Here is a 14,165-nt window from a genome sequence, read left to right on the forward strand (position 1 = left end):
GACAAAATCCCCTGGCGCACATCGCCTACCCCGGAAGCATGCACAACTCTGGGGTGGAAACAGTGATCAGTTCAGCTGGAGAAAATGGCTACTTTGGTGGATGGACTCTGTGGTATTATACCCCACTGCATTCCCTCCCCAAACCTTGCCCTCTTCAGGCTCCAAACCCCAAATGTCCAGGTATTTCAGCTGAAGTGACTGATAACTGGGAAGAGTTAAGCATTGTTTTCCATAAGAAATTCACTTATAAGACAAAAACGGCAAAAATCACGTTAGAAGAAAAAGAGCAGAAATCTTTGTGAGATAAACCTAAATTCCTCATGGGTACTGCACCCTAGTCAAGAGCTACACCAGTACATTGCCGGGCAGGAAAGGGAAACTGCTCCTAGGGCAATAAAGCAAGAATAAAGATTCCTGCCATCTTTAAAAAGAAAAACTCCTGTCTGATCACGGCATCTTGGATCACACCCAAAGCTTGGAGCTCACTGCACTGTGACTTGTACAGGCTGGATCATGAGTAGAACTCCTCCCATCTATAGGACTCTAACTTGTTAGTTAATGAACCTTTTTGACATTTTCTTGGGTTCTGAATGTCCTTTGCATTGTTTAATTAAATGGTATTAGAATCTCTGAAACCTTGGGTGTGAACCATACCTTACATTATGGAACCTGGTGATTGGGACAGAAAGAGATATGGATATGGCAGATCCAATTCAAATCCTTTCTCTGTTATGGAAGCTTGCTAGATTACCTTGGGCCAGTCTCATACTCTCCTCAGAACCTACCTCACAGAGTGGGGACAAAATGAGCAATGATCTGGAGAAAAAGGTGGGGCATAAATGAAGAAAATTAAGAAAAAGTACTGAAAATGTTACCAGCAGACAACTATTCATCATTAGTGGGATACTACTGCGGAAATTATTGTATACCCAGAGCTTGAACTTGCAATCTGTTGGTGGAAGGGGCTGATGGCCTCAGGTCTTCCCTTCTGCCCAACAGCCATTCCTGACCCTTCTTTGAGTGGATGCCACTGGCTGGAGAAAGCATTTCACCCCCTTTCATTTCCCAGCTTGTGTGAGTATTAGTCCATGCAGGTCCTGTAACTGAGGGAATAAACATTGCTGGGTTTGAGAATGCGTGCTGGGGGGCAGTAGTCCCCAACCTCCGGGCCACGGCCCAGTGCCGGGCTGTGGCTCCCTCTCCCCGACCCCCCCCCCCGGCAGTGAGAAGCTTGCCAGGCCATGAGCAAATCGGCCGCTGAAGCGGCAGTGCCGCACGTGCGTGTTTGTGCCGGGGCTGCTGCGCGTGCGCGGGGCCCCGGGTCGCCCTCTCCCCACACCCCGGCGCAGCAGTCCGCGGCCTGCAAAAGGTTGCAGACCGCTGCTGTGGGGAACAAGAGAACCAGGAAGACAAGACAGTCTTTTGTGGACCTCACAAGGCTCTAATGCTTTCTTCAACCCCAGATCTTAACTCACATGTGTATGAAAAAAGCAAATGGCTACACAAATACATGTGAGGGTTTCCATGATATTTTGCATGTAACTATAGGAATTATTTAGGAATAAGCTCCAATCTGGACAGTACGTGTGTTCACAAGAAAGTATACCCATTGGATTGCCAGAATTGGTCTGCATTCTCTCACTCTCTTACCCTTAGCTCTCCCAATAGTAGCACAGGCACACTTGGGCTATTGTATGACTTTACAGAGATAAAGAGCCTCTTGTGGCGCAGAGTGGTAAGGCAGCCGTCTGAAAGCTTTGCCCATGAGGCTGGGAGTTCAATCCCAGCAGCTGGCTCAAGGCACTGGCAAACCACCCCATATTGAGTCTGCCATGAAAACGCTAGAGGGCGTCACCCCAAGGGTCAGACATGACCTGGTGCTTGTACAGGGGATACCTTTACCTTTACCTTTACAGAGATAATGAAAGTGAAGCTCTTTAAGCATTTAGGGGGGAGGGGATGGAAACACTAAACGTTAAATCAATAGAATCAGTGGTAGACACAGACACCAGGAGTGATTTGAGCTCTTTATTAAGACCACAGCAAGAAGTACTGAACTGAACCAAACCGACAACCCTCTTGATGTTGTTGTTAGGTGCGAAGTCGTGTCCGACCCATCGCGACCCCATGGACAATGATCCTCCAGGACTTCCTGTCCTCTACCATTCCCCGGAGTCCATTTAAGTTTGCACCTACTGCTTCAGTGGCTCCATCCAGCCACCTCATTCTCTGTCGTCCCCTTCTTCTTTTACCCTCAATCACTCCCAGCATTAGGTTCTTCTCCAGGGAGTCCTTCCTTCTCATGAGGTGGCCTCTTGATGTACACAAGCAAACAATGGATCTTCCCGCCAGTGCCTGCTGTTGGTCGGTTTCAGTTTAAACTGACTGTATCCAGCAGACAGGATCTAGCTGCACATTGGTCAGTGACATTGTAAACTACGATCCTGCCTTGAAGCTCAAGCTCAGTTCTCAGCATGTCTTGCAGACACAGCACATATATTGTTAAAATAATTACAAACACTTTTGTCTGTCTGTCTTGCAGGTTACTCTGGAGATGCTTTTGTTGCTGAAACCAGCAAGAGCAAAATCTCACCCCTTGGCAAACTATCACTATGCTGGTAAGTTCCTTATCAGCTGGGTTAAGAAGTGCATGGGCCTGGGTTTCTAGGTGAGAATGTGGAAAGAATGCAGCTGCCAAGTGCCGGTAGCAGAACTGCAGAGAGGGGAGAAAATGGGGCTCCTTTGCCACTCACAACTGTGTTTTTCTCTTTCTAGTCACAAGAGACAGCCTGGCATCATTTTGAATTATGAAACATTTTTCTGCCTTTTGAATATAAGGCCCACTTCTAAACCGCCTCTTCTACACATACCCAATCCCACACTGTCTGTTGTGCCCCTGGTGAATATGTGCAGACCTGTGCCCTCTTTCCTGTGTACTGTCTATCTTTACAAAGGCTGCAGTCCTCTTCTTTCCTTGTCACAAGTGTTATCTGTACCCTTCCACCCAAGCACCTCACACCTGGACTTTTCCTTGAGGACAAGTGCAGTGCAGTGTAAAAACCTGATGGTTACGGAGGAAAGCTTTGCTTGCCTTGGGATCCTTTCTCTCCTTGGACCTTGTACTCAAGTTGCCCTGGGCTTCATTTGAGACTATAGCATGTAGACAGTCCAAGAGATTTTCAGTGATCTCAGCAAGGCCGTACAGAAAAGTCTTCCAGAGATTGGCTAATAGTCTAGTTGGTGTGAGTTAATAAAGTGGTTAATAAAGTTAATAAACTAGATTACGTTCTTTCTCATTTCTTTTCCCAGGTTCTGACAAGTGGACCCCCCTTGAAAGAAAACTGTTTAATAAAGCCCTGTCCACATACAGCAAAGACTTCATCTTGGTACAGAAAATGGTAAACTGATTTTGTATTTTTTTGTTCTGCCATTTCTGAACTTTTGGTTTTCAGTTACTTTCATTCAACAACCCAATTTAACAGTAGGTCCCTGAGACAATGTCCAGGAACTCCTAGCTTCAAGAAGAATTTCATGCATTAGAATCTGAGAAATCCCATCATTTTTTTGGGTGGGGGGGATATGTCAAGCACATTGAATGTTAATTTGATGCTGAAGCTAGAATGAAAAAAATCTTTGGTGAGAGAGAGAGAATGTAAAATAGGAGCTGTGCAGCATGTTGAACCTGAATTAAGACCGGTTTAGATCACTGGCTCATTTGGTGACCCTGGGCCAGCTTATTCTCCATCAGCATTACCTACTTCATACGGGGATGTTTGAGGATGTGTGAGGATAAAGCAGGATAACTCCAGTAACATCCAGAGAGCCATGGAAGAGAAGGACAATACTCTGTGTCTAATTTTACAGTAACATACAAACCACAATTTAAACCAGTTGTTACCGACTCTTGTCGACTCTGTGGGCCCTTTGGGATCCTGAGAAGTGTGTGTAGATGGTTGCCATGAGAGGTGATGGGACCAATCACAAAATATTGAGAAGTTGCAATCCAGAAATTCTCCTGTGATACAGGCAGCTGTTATTTGAATAGTTGGTGATGCTTCCTTAGCTCTTTTGAAGTATCTTCAAGGCCATACGTGGCCTGGGCCCAGTGTACCTAAGAGACCGACTCCCTGCCTATACTCCCAAAAGAGCCTTACACTCCACCACCTCCAACTGGCTGGTGATCCCTGGCCTCAACAAGGGCCAGAGCATTCTCTGTTTTGGCCCCCACCTGGTGGAATGAGCTCCCTGAAGAGATCAGGGCTCTGCCCGAACTTCCTTAAATTCACAGGGCCTGCAAAAGGGAGCTCCTCCATCAGGAATTTGCTTGAGGCTGACCGACTCATCAACATCTGCTGGTCCCCCCACCTCAGACACCCCTCCCATGTCTGAATAATCTGACTTACCTAAGGGTTCTTTCAAGTTACCATTTCTGTTGAAATATTGTTCTAATTGATATGTTATGTTATGATTGTTATATTGTTATGATGTTCTATGTAACTACCCTATGACATTCTATGTAAACCACCCAGAACCGTATGGAAGAGGTGGTATAAAAATATAAATAAACTCCTGCTCTAGTGAGGTCGAGTAAAGCTAGGGTTGCCTTTTTTGCATTGGGGAGGAGGTCACTCGGGATCAGTAGTTTAGACATTTGATCTTTACTCCAACCTTAGAGGCAAGTAACTTGGTGCTGTTTGTCACAAGCAGTGGGTGACTAATGTTTCTGTTCTGTGTCCTTGAGCATTGAATACTAAAGAATAGACTTGTAGTAACATTTGAATTACTGTTAAACTACAGATAAAGTCTAAGACTGTGGCACAATGTGTGGAATATTATTACACGTGGAAGAAAATCATGCATTTGGGAAGGAAGCACAGAACACGCCAAGTGGAAATAAAAGAAGAATGCCTGGTAAGCATCAGGAGAGGAGTTGGAAACCTCCAGATTATGCTTTGTATGTGTGAAAGTATTATAAGTTGTAGCAAGGAGGGTTCTGTTATACACAAGTTATTTTACTTTTCTGCACCTGTACTCTAGATCAGTCTTCCCCAATCCCCGGGCAGCGGACCAGTACCAGGCCATGGAGCCCTCAGCACTGGGCCCCGGTGGGGGGGGGGAGGCGCCTCATCTTTGGTCTCCCGTCCCTCATGAGGCTTGTCTCATGCCTCCTTCTGTGTTCCTGGCCAAAATATTTTAACCCAGGTTTTTAACTGAGGAGGTCCATCTTTTTAAACTGTTTTTTAGCAGTCTATGCCCTAGCTTGTTTTTATTGGCAAGCATTATTAGTAACTTTATTTTTGCTTTAATGATCTTATTTAATTCTTTGTATTTTGTTAGCCACATCAACCAACAGACATAGAATATGCATTCTCTAACTGTAGTATGGAAGTCATAGGATTTTTATTTGGGAGTCTGCTTATAGATTTCCAAGGTGCGAACGCAGTTTGGAGGTAGACGTGTAGATTCAATTCACAGCAGAGACCCATGTTGACCTCTCTCTTCAAGGGTAAGGTGTACAGTGACAAGGGCTTGCATCAGTCAAAGCTCTGTTCTTGTATAAGGAAGCTCACCCACGTTTTCTTCGATCATTTTTGCATGCCTTAAAATCCAAATGTTTTTCAGACGAGTGGAGAAGAAGAGGACTTAGAGGATGAAGAGCAAGTGGAGGAAGACAGAAAATCTATAAAAGAAGAGGAAACTGAACATCAGAATTCTCCTGACCCACCACCGATTGCTCTTGGTGCACCCATTAACCTTCCATCCCTGCAGAGCCTCACCATTCCTGTGACTTCTTTTACCTGTGAAATGCCAGACTGTGGAGCGGTAGGTGAATTACATAACATATAAATAAACAGAAAATTGTGTTCATGGACACATCTGAGTAGTGTACATTCTTTGGCTGCTGTGTTCATGTACAGAAATTGGTGCTGGATACAGAATTTAGCTTTCTTCAGAAAGTAGGATTTTTCTATAATAACAGTTGTAGTGAGAGCAGAGTTGGGTAGATGCTGAGATGCTGAGAAGCAGAAGGAAAGTGAAATACTGGACAAGATTTTCCTCGTTCCCAAGAGTGTGTCTTGCGGGGGACTCGTACTTCTTTCAGATACAAACGCAAATAATGGTGTTTCGCTCCATGAATGAGCCTGCGGGATTCTTAGGCTTGAATCTTCTCTCTGTCATCCTTTCATGTAGAGCCATCTATCTAGCTATTTCAAATCGTAGCACAACAGCTGGCAAACTACAGTTTGTGCTTTTCCTGCAAATCATGGTTTCAAACTCTGAAAAAACCACAGTATGGCATCCTGGTTTGTAGATTCAGTGTAAACCATAGTTGTCAGTTCAAATGTAGTATAGCTGAAATTGGTTACATATGCGAGGACAAGCAAGCAGAGCAATATGCAGTGTGGGAGAAAAGGTCTCTGTTCTGCAGGAAATGAGGAATAACACACAGCCAGCTCAGATTCTAAACTGCTAGACCCTAATGAAGCATTCACTCTCAAGCCTCATTCCAGTTCCAACAGCATGAGCAAATGGAGAGAGACCACTTGAATGCTGTTTGTTATAGATCTAGATTAAAATGGGTAGCAGTGTTGGTCTGAAGTAGCACATTAAAGTAGCACAATAAAATCAGAGTCCAGTAGCACCTTGGAAGATCATAGTCTGACGAAGAGTGCTTGCACTCGAAAGCTCATGCCCTGAATAAATCTTGATTGGTCTTAAAGGTGCTACTGGACTCTGATTCTATTGTTATAGATCTGTTATGTTTTGTTGCCTGTTAGCACTGTTAACTCCTTGTCCACAGGTAACATCCCTGTGCAGCCAGGTACTACAGGCAGAATACAAAGTTTATGGTTAGAAACAGGGTGCTTGTCCACATTGAGCTGACACTGCAGGGCTTTTGCGGTTTCAAACAAAGAGAAGGGGGAAATCAAAATTGTTCTGATTACTTGACTATTTACTCTTCTGTTGTATTTTTGTCACTAAGAGCCATTTGGTGGTGGTGGTATTGGGTTTGTTTTTTGGCCCTGTAGATGTTCAGCTCCAGACAAGCCCTGAATGGCCATGCTCGCATTCATGGCGGTACAAACCCTGTGGTGAAAACTCGCTTTGGAGGTTCCAGCACCAAGCAGAAACCAAATTCCCAGCACGAGTACTGCTCTGTCAAAAACTCTCCAGCTCACAGTACAACAAGTGGCGAGACTGATCCCCCTACAGTTTTCCCTTGTAAAGAATGCGGCAAGTGAGTACTTTGCATGTTGTGTATGTAGCATGTTGCTTTCTATTTTGAAAAAAACTTCATGGGGATACAAATCATCAATGAGGTACAGAAGCAACTATATTGAGTAGGACTCTATAACTGTACCATGTAAATACTGGAGAAGTTATCATGTATGTCAGGGGTAGTCAAACTGCGGCCCTCCAGATGTCTATAAAATCTATAAAATATATAGCATTCGCTGGCAGGGGCTCCTGGGAATTGTAGTCCATGGACATCTGGAGGGCCGCAGTTTGACTACCCCTGATGTATGTATTGTCTGAGGGAATTGCATTGGCTAAATGGGAAGCAGAGCCACTGACATTCACCACACTTTAGATATTCACTGCATGTGTGCATGTTTCCTAATGAGCTGAAACCCTCTGAAACATGCTTTTATCCCTCCCCCTCCCAATCTTCTCTAGGATGTTTTTCAAAATCAAAAGTCGCAATGCTCACATGAAAACACACCGGCAACAGGAAGAGCAACAAAGACAGAAAGCTCAGAAGGCTGCCGTCGCAGCTGAAATGGCAGCTACTATTGCAAGGACTACAGGGCCAGCTGGGCATGCGTTGATTCCCATGGATCACTTGGACTTGATAAAGCAGGTGGAACAGGTGGAGGAGCTCGACAGTGATGTCGTTCAAGAACTGGGAGAGGTCATTGACAGCGCTGAAGGAATAGACCCTGATCTCTTACTAGATGAAGAAGACCCTGAATTGCTCCAAGATGACATTGAGCTGTAGAAGAAATGAGCTGGTCTGTAAAATTACAGGCTCTCATCGAAATTAGTTCCTCCTTCAGGAGGACCGAGGTTGACTTCCTTCTTATTTTAAACTATTTGAGTAGTTCAGTGCTTTTTTATCTAGGATTGGAACAATTTTGAGTGGTGTTCTTATTTGGGTGCGGATAGTAAATTAGGTTTCGCTTTGGAAGTTGAAAAAGGATTAAATTTGTTCCCGTTTTCAGAGGTGTTTAGTTTGAATACCTTGGTAACCAAATGTACAAAGATGTTCCTTATCCATTTCCTTTCTGACTTTTCCCCCATGAAAACTCCCAAATTCCTTTAAACTCCTCAGCTTTCCCCATGTTCTCATGCACCCTGCCTCCCCAGAGGAGGAGTTTTAGAATTTTAAAAATGTGTTTCATTTTGTGCCTTTTTCCAGATCCAAAAACATCTGCTACAATTCTTATGTCAAATGCGTTCAAATGTCAAATAATGGACCATTGACCACTTCTGCCATAACTACAGAACTGACGTGGAAATGACTGGGGGGGGGGCTCTTGATAAAACAGATTGAGCAGAATTGATGCAACCCCCATTGCCTTTCTGCTAAAGAAGCAATCTGGGGCCAGTGCAGCAGGTGAGACTGAAATCACCCCTAGCATAGAAGGCTGTGTGCCAAGTGAATGTTTTCAAGGCATCTTCATATATGCTGTAACCAGGTGTGGGACTGCTTTTGAATTTCCTCCTGGACATGTGAACTTAGTGGGTTATTCCCCTTGCTTTGCTTGGATGTGAAAGAGTAGTGATCATCCATGGGAGGGGGAAACAAGTGAAAATAGCTGGATTAATCTAATGTTTTACTGAATCTTAAAGCTTTATGTGGCAGTTTATTTCTTTGCAGAAGTTTCTTTTTATATTATGCATTTCAGAACTTTCATTTTAATAGGGGGTCAGAAGGGACAGTGTAAGTGAATTCTGAGTCTGAAGAAAAATGGCTGTTTGACCTTCACTTTAAAGGAGCTGCTGAAATAAATCTTCCACACACACATACTGAAGAATATTGGATAGAATGTGTGTTAGTGATTTAGAATGCACTAAAACACCATTAATAAACTGCATTGTTAGAAAAGTTGTCCTTCGGCATTGAGGAGGAGATGCTTCTTTTATGCTGATATCAATACTGAAGCACTCTCCCAAGGACAGAGCATGTATTCTCCCACAGACAAAAGAAAGGTGGGAGGAGGATGTCTACCATGAGGTAAAACAATGATAACTAATGGGATTCTGTGCTACATTTCTCAGTTTGTAATTTGCAGTACACAGAAACTGGCAAGTCTCTGATTAGAAAAGTGTCAAATTACTTTGTGATAGCAGCTTCTTTGTGTGGAAGGTGGGGCTGTAGTGTGCTATTCTGCTCCTTCATGTACATTAAGGCACAAACCATATACCAAACAGAGTAACCTCTGTACCCTCACAGTTCTGCTTGAACATTGGAACCTATGGATTTTCAGATCATGGCCAAAGAACTTTAAAAGCTGCCATTTATAAAAGTGTGTGTACATTTTAAATGGTTTGTAAGGTTAAGTATGATTTTCCTAACAGTAAGTTTTTCTTCCTGAAGATACTCTGTAACAAACCATAGACTTGATTTTGGGAAGTTGGAGACAAAATTGAATGTGAGAGCTGGGGCCAGGGAGTCTTTTATATCCCCAGCTGTGAGCTCCTTTAAACAGAATGCAACATAACAAGTGTTCATCATGTTTCATTTCCACTAGTAATGCTAAAATTCAGTTTTTTGAAAAATCACTATTTGTTATTTTTCCTTTTTTTATTGCTATTTCTAATAGTTTGTAAATTTGCAAATTAAGTCCAAAGAAAATTGTGATTCTGGTCCTTTCCCCCCCTGGTTTTGCCCTATTCATTTGTGTTAAATAATAACTGAATTCTAAAACTTTTTTGTGAAAGGTAAACATTTTGCAGCCACCTTATCCCAAACAATTGAAGGGGAAATTAAAAATCACTTTCGTCCCACTCTTTGTTCTTGGCCACATTATCAGCACGTTCCCCTTTATGAATGACTGGGTTTTTCAGCTTGTAGCTATTTTCCTTCACAAGACAGCAGTGGGATTATTCTCCAGACATGATTCTCTGGGTCATGGGCACCATTTACAAATGTACAAAGTACAAAATATCTTGAGTACATATTTTTCCCTAAGACCCAGGATAAATATACTACACAAATTCCTAGATAAAAATAATAGTGATAGGGGATGTTTCTGAGCAAAACCAAACTGCTGCACAAATTCTAAAATTCCCATTCAGGTACAAATGTTGTGCCAGCTATGAGTGGTACTAGTGAGAGGTGTCACAAAATTAGAGTTGGTTTGAGACAACTGAAACATGAACATGGTTGCATCTGAGAATAAAAACAAAAACATTTGACCAGGTAGATTCCCACTTCTTCTGGTCTGTGGCTGGGGGGGGGAGTGCTGATGTGTGCATACCAATGGTTGTACGTTGACTTCCATTGGGAACATGCCAGCTCAGACATTAGATTTCTGGATAACTATGTTCCCCAGGAATGACACTAAGTTAAAATGTTGCTTCCTCTGTGTGGCTGTTTCATTGGAGAAGACATTATGGCACAGAAATGATCCTGAACACTGAAGTGGCTTGGGAATGACATCTAAAAATATTTTATATATGCAGAGGGGTTACTAGTCTCACTTTTCCCCAAGATGCTTCAAGAAGCTACCTCCTTATCAAGGAGTGGGGTTTGAATGTGCTGTATCATTGCATCTGACAGAGTAAACATGAGCAATTGCTGTTCTGTTGACACCAACCACTCTTTACCATCAATGCACTTGACAAGGAAGGTTCAGGAGAAATAATAGTTCTTGTGCCCTGTGGAACTCTACCAAGTACTTGATTGGGAAAGATGCCCTGCAGACACATTCTTACATCATCATTTCTTGTTGCCGGGAGTGAGCTAATGCAGTTGGATTGTGCACTGTTTGAAAGCATCCCTGCTTTTGTATTAAACATTTGCTGGCAGATGAAATCTGCATAGTTGTGATGATTGCCCATCTGTTGTATATCTCAGAATATTCTTCAGCAATTCTTCCTTTCAGTCAATCCTCTCTGCAGTTCTGAAGGACAACTTTTATAAGATCCACATAATCTTCTGAGATATTTCTTTTTTCTTCTATTTGAGAGGCCAAAATTTGGTGCGGTTTTGCAAGCCACCAGCTAGCATAATACTATGTCCTTTCACAGGCAAGGCCTATGGCTTCTCTTTGGTGAATAATTCAGGGAGGAAGGACTTGAGACACATGGGCGCCCATCTTATCTGCAGCATTCTAATTTCTCAAGTTCCTTTGTGGAAAGATTGCTGCAGTTGGGGGGGGGGGGAAATGTAGAAACATACCCAGAGAGTGCCATATCCTGCCTCAGTGTTGGAATGTAGGCCCAAACATCCCTCTCGACATATGCTTGTAAGTCCATGCCAGAACTGTAGGATATAACAAAATATTTATGGCATAAGAACTTGCCTACAAATTGTACTCACCATATGAAAAGACAGGCTGTTGAGAACTCTGAATGCACCCTGTTGATAGTAGGCAGTCATGTGATTTTATGCCATTGACCACCTTAGATAGAAGAAGGCTGTAATCTCAGCAATATCAACTTTTTCATAGTACAAATCAACACAAATCAATTTAAGTAGTTTTCCATGCCCTAGAGCGAACAGATCTGTTTACCAATAAACAATATTAGCATGCTGCTAAAAGAAAGATTATCCAGACCAAATGTCTCTCTCACATTTACCTTAGCAGATTTTTCTCAGAAAATAACCCAAGTAACCAAGACACACACACAAAAGCAGGGCTCCTCATCTGTCTTCCTCATGTGTGGATTTGAACCTGTAATATGTTGTCCTTCCATTATGGTAGATGGTATTGGTATTGGATATTTTGGATTCATAAATGTACAGTCAATATTGTTAAGGAGTACCTTTACCTTAGATTGGAAAGTATTATGGGGTATATCACCACTGCTTGCCTGAAGCCCAAGTCCTTCTTGTCCTTTGCTCAACAGATAAATATGGTAGAGTGCATCATATGCATACATAAACACAGGTTAAATAAAAGGATAATCCCCAAATACATATTTTACAGGTTACTAAATAGAAATAAAAACAGGTCTTAAAATAACCAGAGATTCTCAAAACTAATCCTTGAACATCTGTTGATGCTTGTTAAAACTTCATTCTCAGTTTTGGTATTCATAATGTTGCAGTGATGTATTTCATTTAAATGATTTATATTTTGTCAGAAAACTTGGGGTTTTTTTTTTCCTACGGTTCTCATGTTTGTTGCATTAGGACTTCATTAGTGAAGAAATGGAAATTGTACATAGCAAAAGAAAATATATTTTATGGAGAAATCTTATTTTCAATTATATTTAACTGCTGTTATATTGTTACAGAAAATGTATAAATAGTTTTGGAATTGTAGTGTAGTTTGAAAATGTTCTTTGAGGGGAAAACAAATGTTTTAATTTAGTTGCTTTTATTTTTTTAATAAACCTTTACTTATTAATGCTTTATTGCACCTGAGTTGCATGTGGTTTAACTTCAGGATGTAAATTTATTCAGGTTTGCACTAAAATTCATCATTTCATAATATAGCATAATTCTTTCCCCCCTTTTTCTGGCATGCATCCTATCTGGTACATAACAAACAGCACTTTGTATAGGTTATTTCAGCTTTTTCTGATATTGACAGATAAATGTATTTGTAAAATTAAAGGGAATCTATGTAAAAGTCTGCCAAAAAGGACAGTATTTTATACTTTTGATAAGATATAGTTTGTTATTTTTTGTTCATGTGATGAAAAATTCTTTTAAATAAATTAATCTGCATTTAATGTGTGTGGAGGGATTTCCACCCCCCTTTAAAGTAAGATATCTGTCCAAATAAGATACCTGAGCAAACTCATTTTTCATTGACACTGGCCATTAATGAATCTGTGAGGGAAAGAAGTTCCAATCACTCATTAGGTGCCATTAGCCTGCACCCATTCACAAAGCTACTTTATTTATTTAAACCAGAAGCTTGTGAGAGAAGCAATTCAAGTTTAATATGGCTGATTCTCTCATAAATGGGGGGAAAATTAGTCTGTTTATTCATTAAATGTTATGATCCTGCCTATAGCAAGTTGCAGCTGCAACAAATAATGTACACTGTGACAGACCCACACAGATAAGAGCACAATCGGAGCTATACAGCAGTGGTCCCCAACCTGCGCCTTGGCGCCGGGCCGCGGCTTCTTCCCTCCCCGCCCAAAGCAAGAAGCTCGCCAGGCCGCGAGCAAATCGGCCGTCGAAGCGGCCGATTAGCTTGCGGCCCGGCAAGCTTCTTTTTTCGGGCGGGGGAGGGAAGAGAAGCTTGTCGAGCCGCAAGCTAATCGGCCGCTTTGGCGGCCGATTTGCTGGCGGCCCGGAGGGCATGGCGGCGGCGCAAACGCGCGTGCGCGGACTACAGCAGACGCATGTTTGCGCCCCTGCCAGGCCGCCCTCTCCCCACTCACCGGAGCAGCGGTCCGTGGCAGCCGAAAGGTTGCGGACCGCTGCTATACAGGACCTAGGAATCCCTAGCAGGAGGGGGTACTCCTGAAGCAGAAGGGGAATGGCCTTGGCGGGTTCAAAGGGCAGTCAGAGAGAGAGAGAGAGAGATGCTATTGGAAAGTGAAATCTGAGGCGGAGGTTTGGTGGAAGAAAGATCCTCTGGTGTCAGGATTGTAGAATCTCTGTCATAAATTAGCCTGAGTTCCTCCATGTCAGTTATACTGCTTAATTGAACCTGGCGCCTGCTAGCCCCGGCCTTGTAGTTTGTAGCAATAAAATAGAATAGTGATGTTATTCTAACCTTATCTTGTTATGGGCACACAGGGTTGTTGTCAATTCTCTCAAGGATGGGAGTTTGGAATCCTGTTGTTGTTTCACATATGTCTTTTCTCACTAACCCCCCTCCTTGGGAACTGTCAAGTTTTGGGCGGGAGAAATGTATTGATAAGCTGAGGCAAATCTGGCTTCGAGTCAGATTTGACTTTCAGTCCAATGCGTATAGTGCTAATCAATAAAACTATTTTCTTTTGAATAAGTTTTGTTGTGAGTTTCC

At 42.5% G+C, this 14,165-nt stretch overlaps 1 protein-coding gene and 1 long non-coding RNA gene across 5 annotated transcripts in view; one reads left to right on the forward strand and one right to left on the reverse strand.

The window, feature by feature from the left end:
* TRERF1 (transcriptional regulating factor 1) overlaps positions 1 to 12,912 on the forward strand; it is a 95,766-nt gene extending 82,854 nt beyond the window's left edge. For all 4 annotated transcript variants that reach the window (XM_077338066.1, XM_077338093.1, XM_077338085.1 and 1 more), the window contains 6 exons: positions 2,543 to 2,618; positions 3,310 to 3,398; positions 4,798 to 4,911; positions 5,623 to 5,823; positions 7,032 to 7,240; positions 7,681 to 12,912. In XM_077338066.1, the coding sequence (XP_077194181.1) occupies positions 2,543 to 2,618; positions 3,310 to 3,398; positions 4,798 to 4,911; positions 5,623 to 5,823; positions 7,032 to 7,240; positions 7,681 to 8,002 (1,011 nt within the window). In that variant the 3' untranslated portion in view covers positions 8,003 to 12,912. The remainder of the gene's footprint in view (positions 1 to 2,542; positions 2,619 to 3,309; positions 3,399 to 4,797; positions 4,912 to 5,622; positions 5,824 to 7,031; positions 7,241 to 7,680) is intronic.
* LOC143837808 (uncharacterized) overlaps positions 5,326 to 14,165 on the reverse strand; it is a 32,321-nt gene continuing 23,481 nt past the window's right edge. The window contains exons 2-3 of the long non-coding RNA XR_013231098.1: positions 11,411 to 11,494; positions 5,326 to 5,680 (exon numbers count right to left, since the gene is read on the reverse strand). This is a non-coding gene — a long non-coding RNA (uncharacterized LOC143837808). The remainder of the gene's footprint in view (positions 5,681 to 11,410; positions 11,495 to 14,165) is intronic.

This window comes from Paroedura picta, chromosome 1, assembly GCF_049243985.1.
Source record: "Paroedura picta isolate Pp20150507F chromosome 1, Ppicta_v3.0, whole genome shotgun sequence".
NCBI classification, from domain to species: domain Eukaryota; kingdom Metazoa; phylum Chordata; class Lepidosauria; order Squamata; family Gekkonidae; genus Paroedura; species Paroedura picta.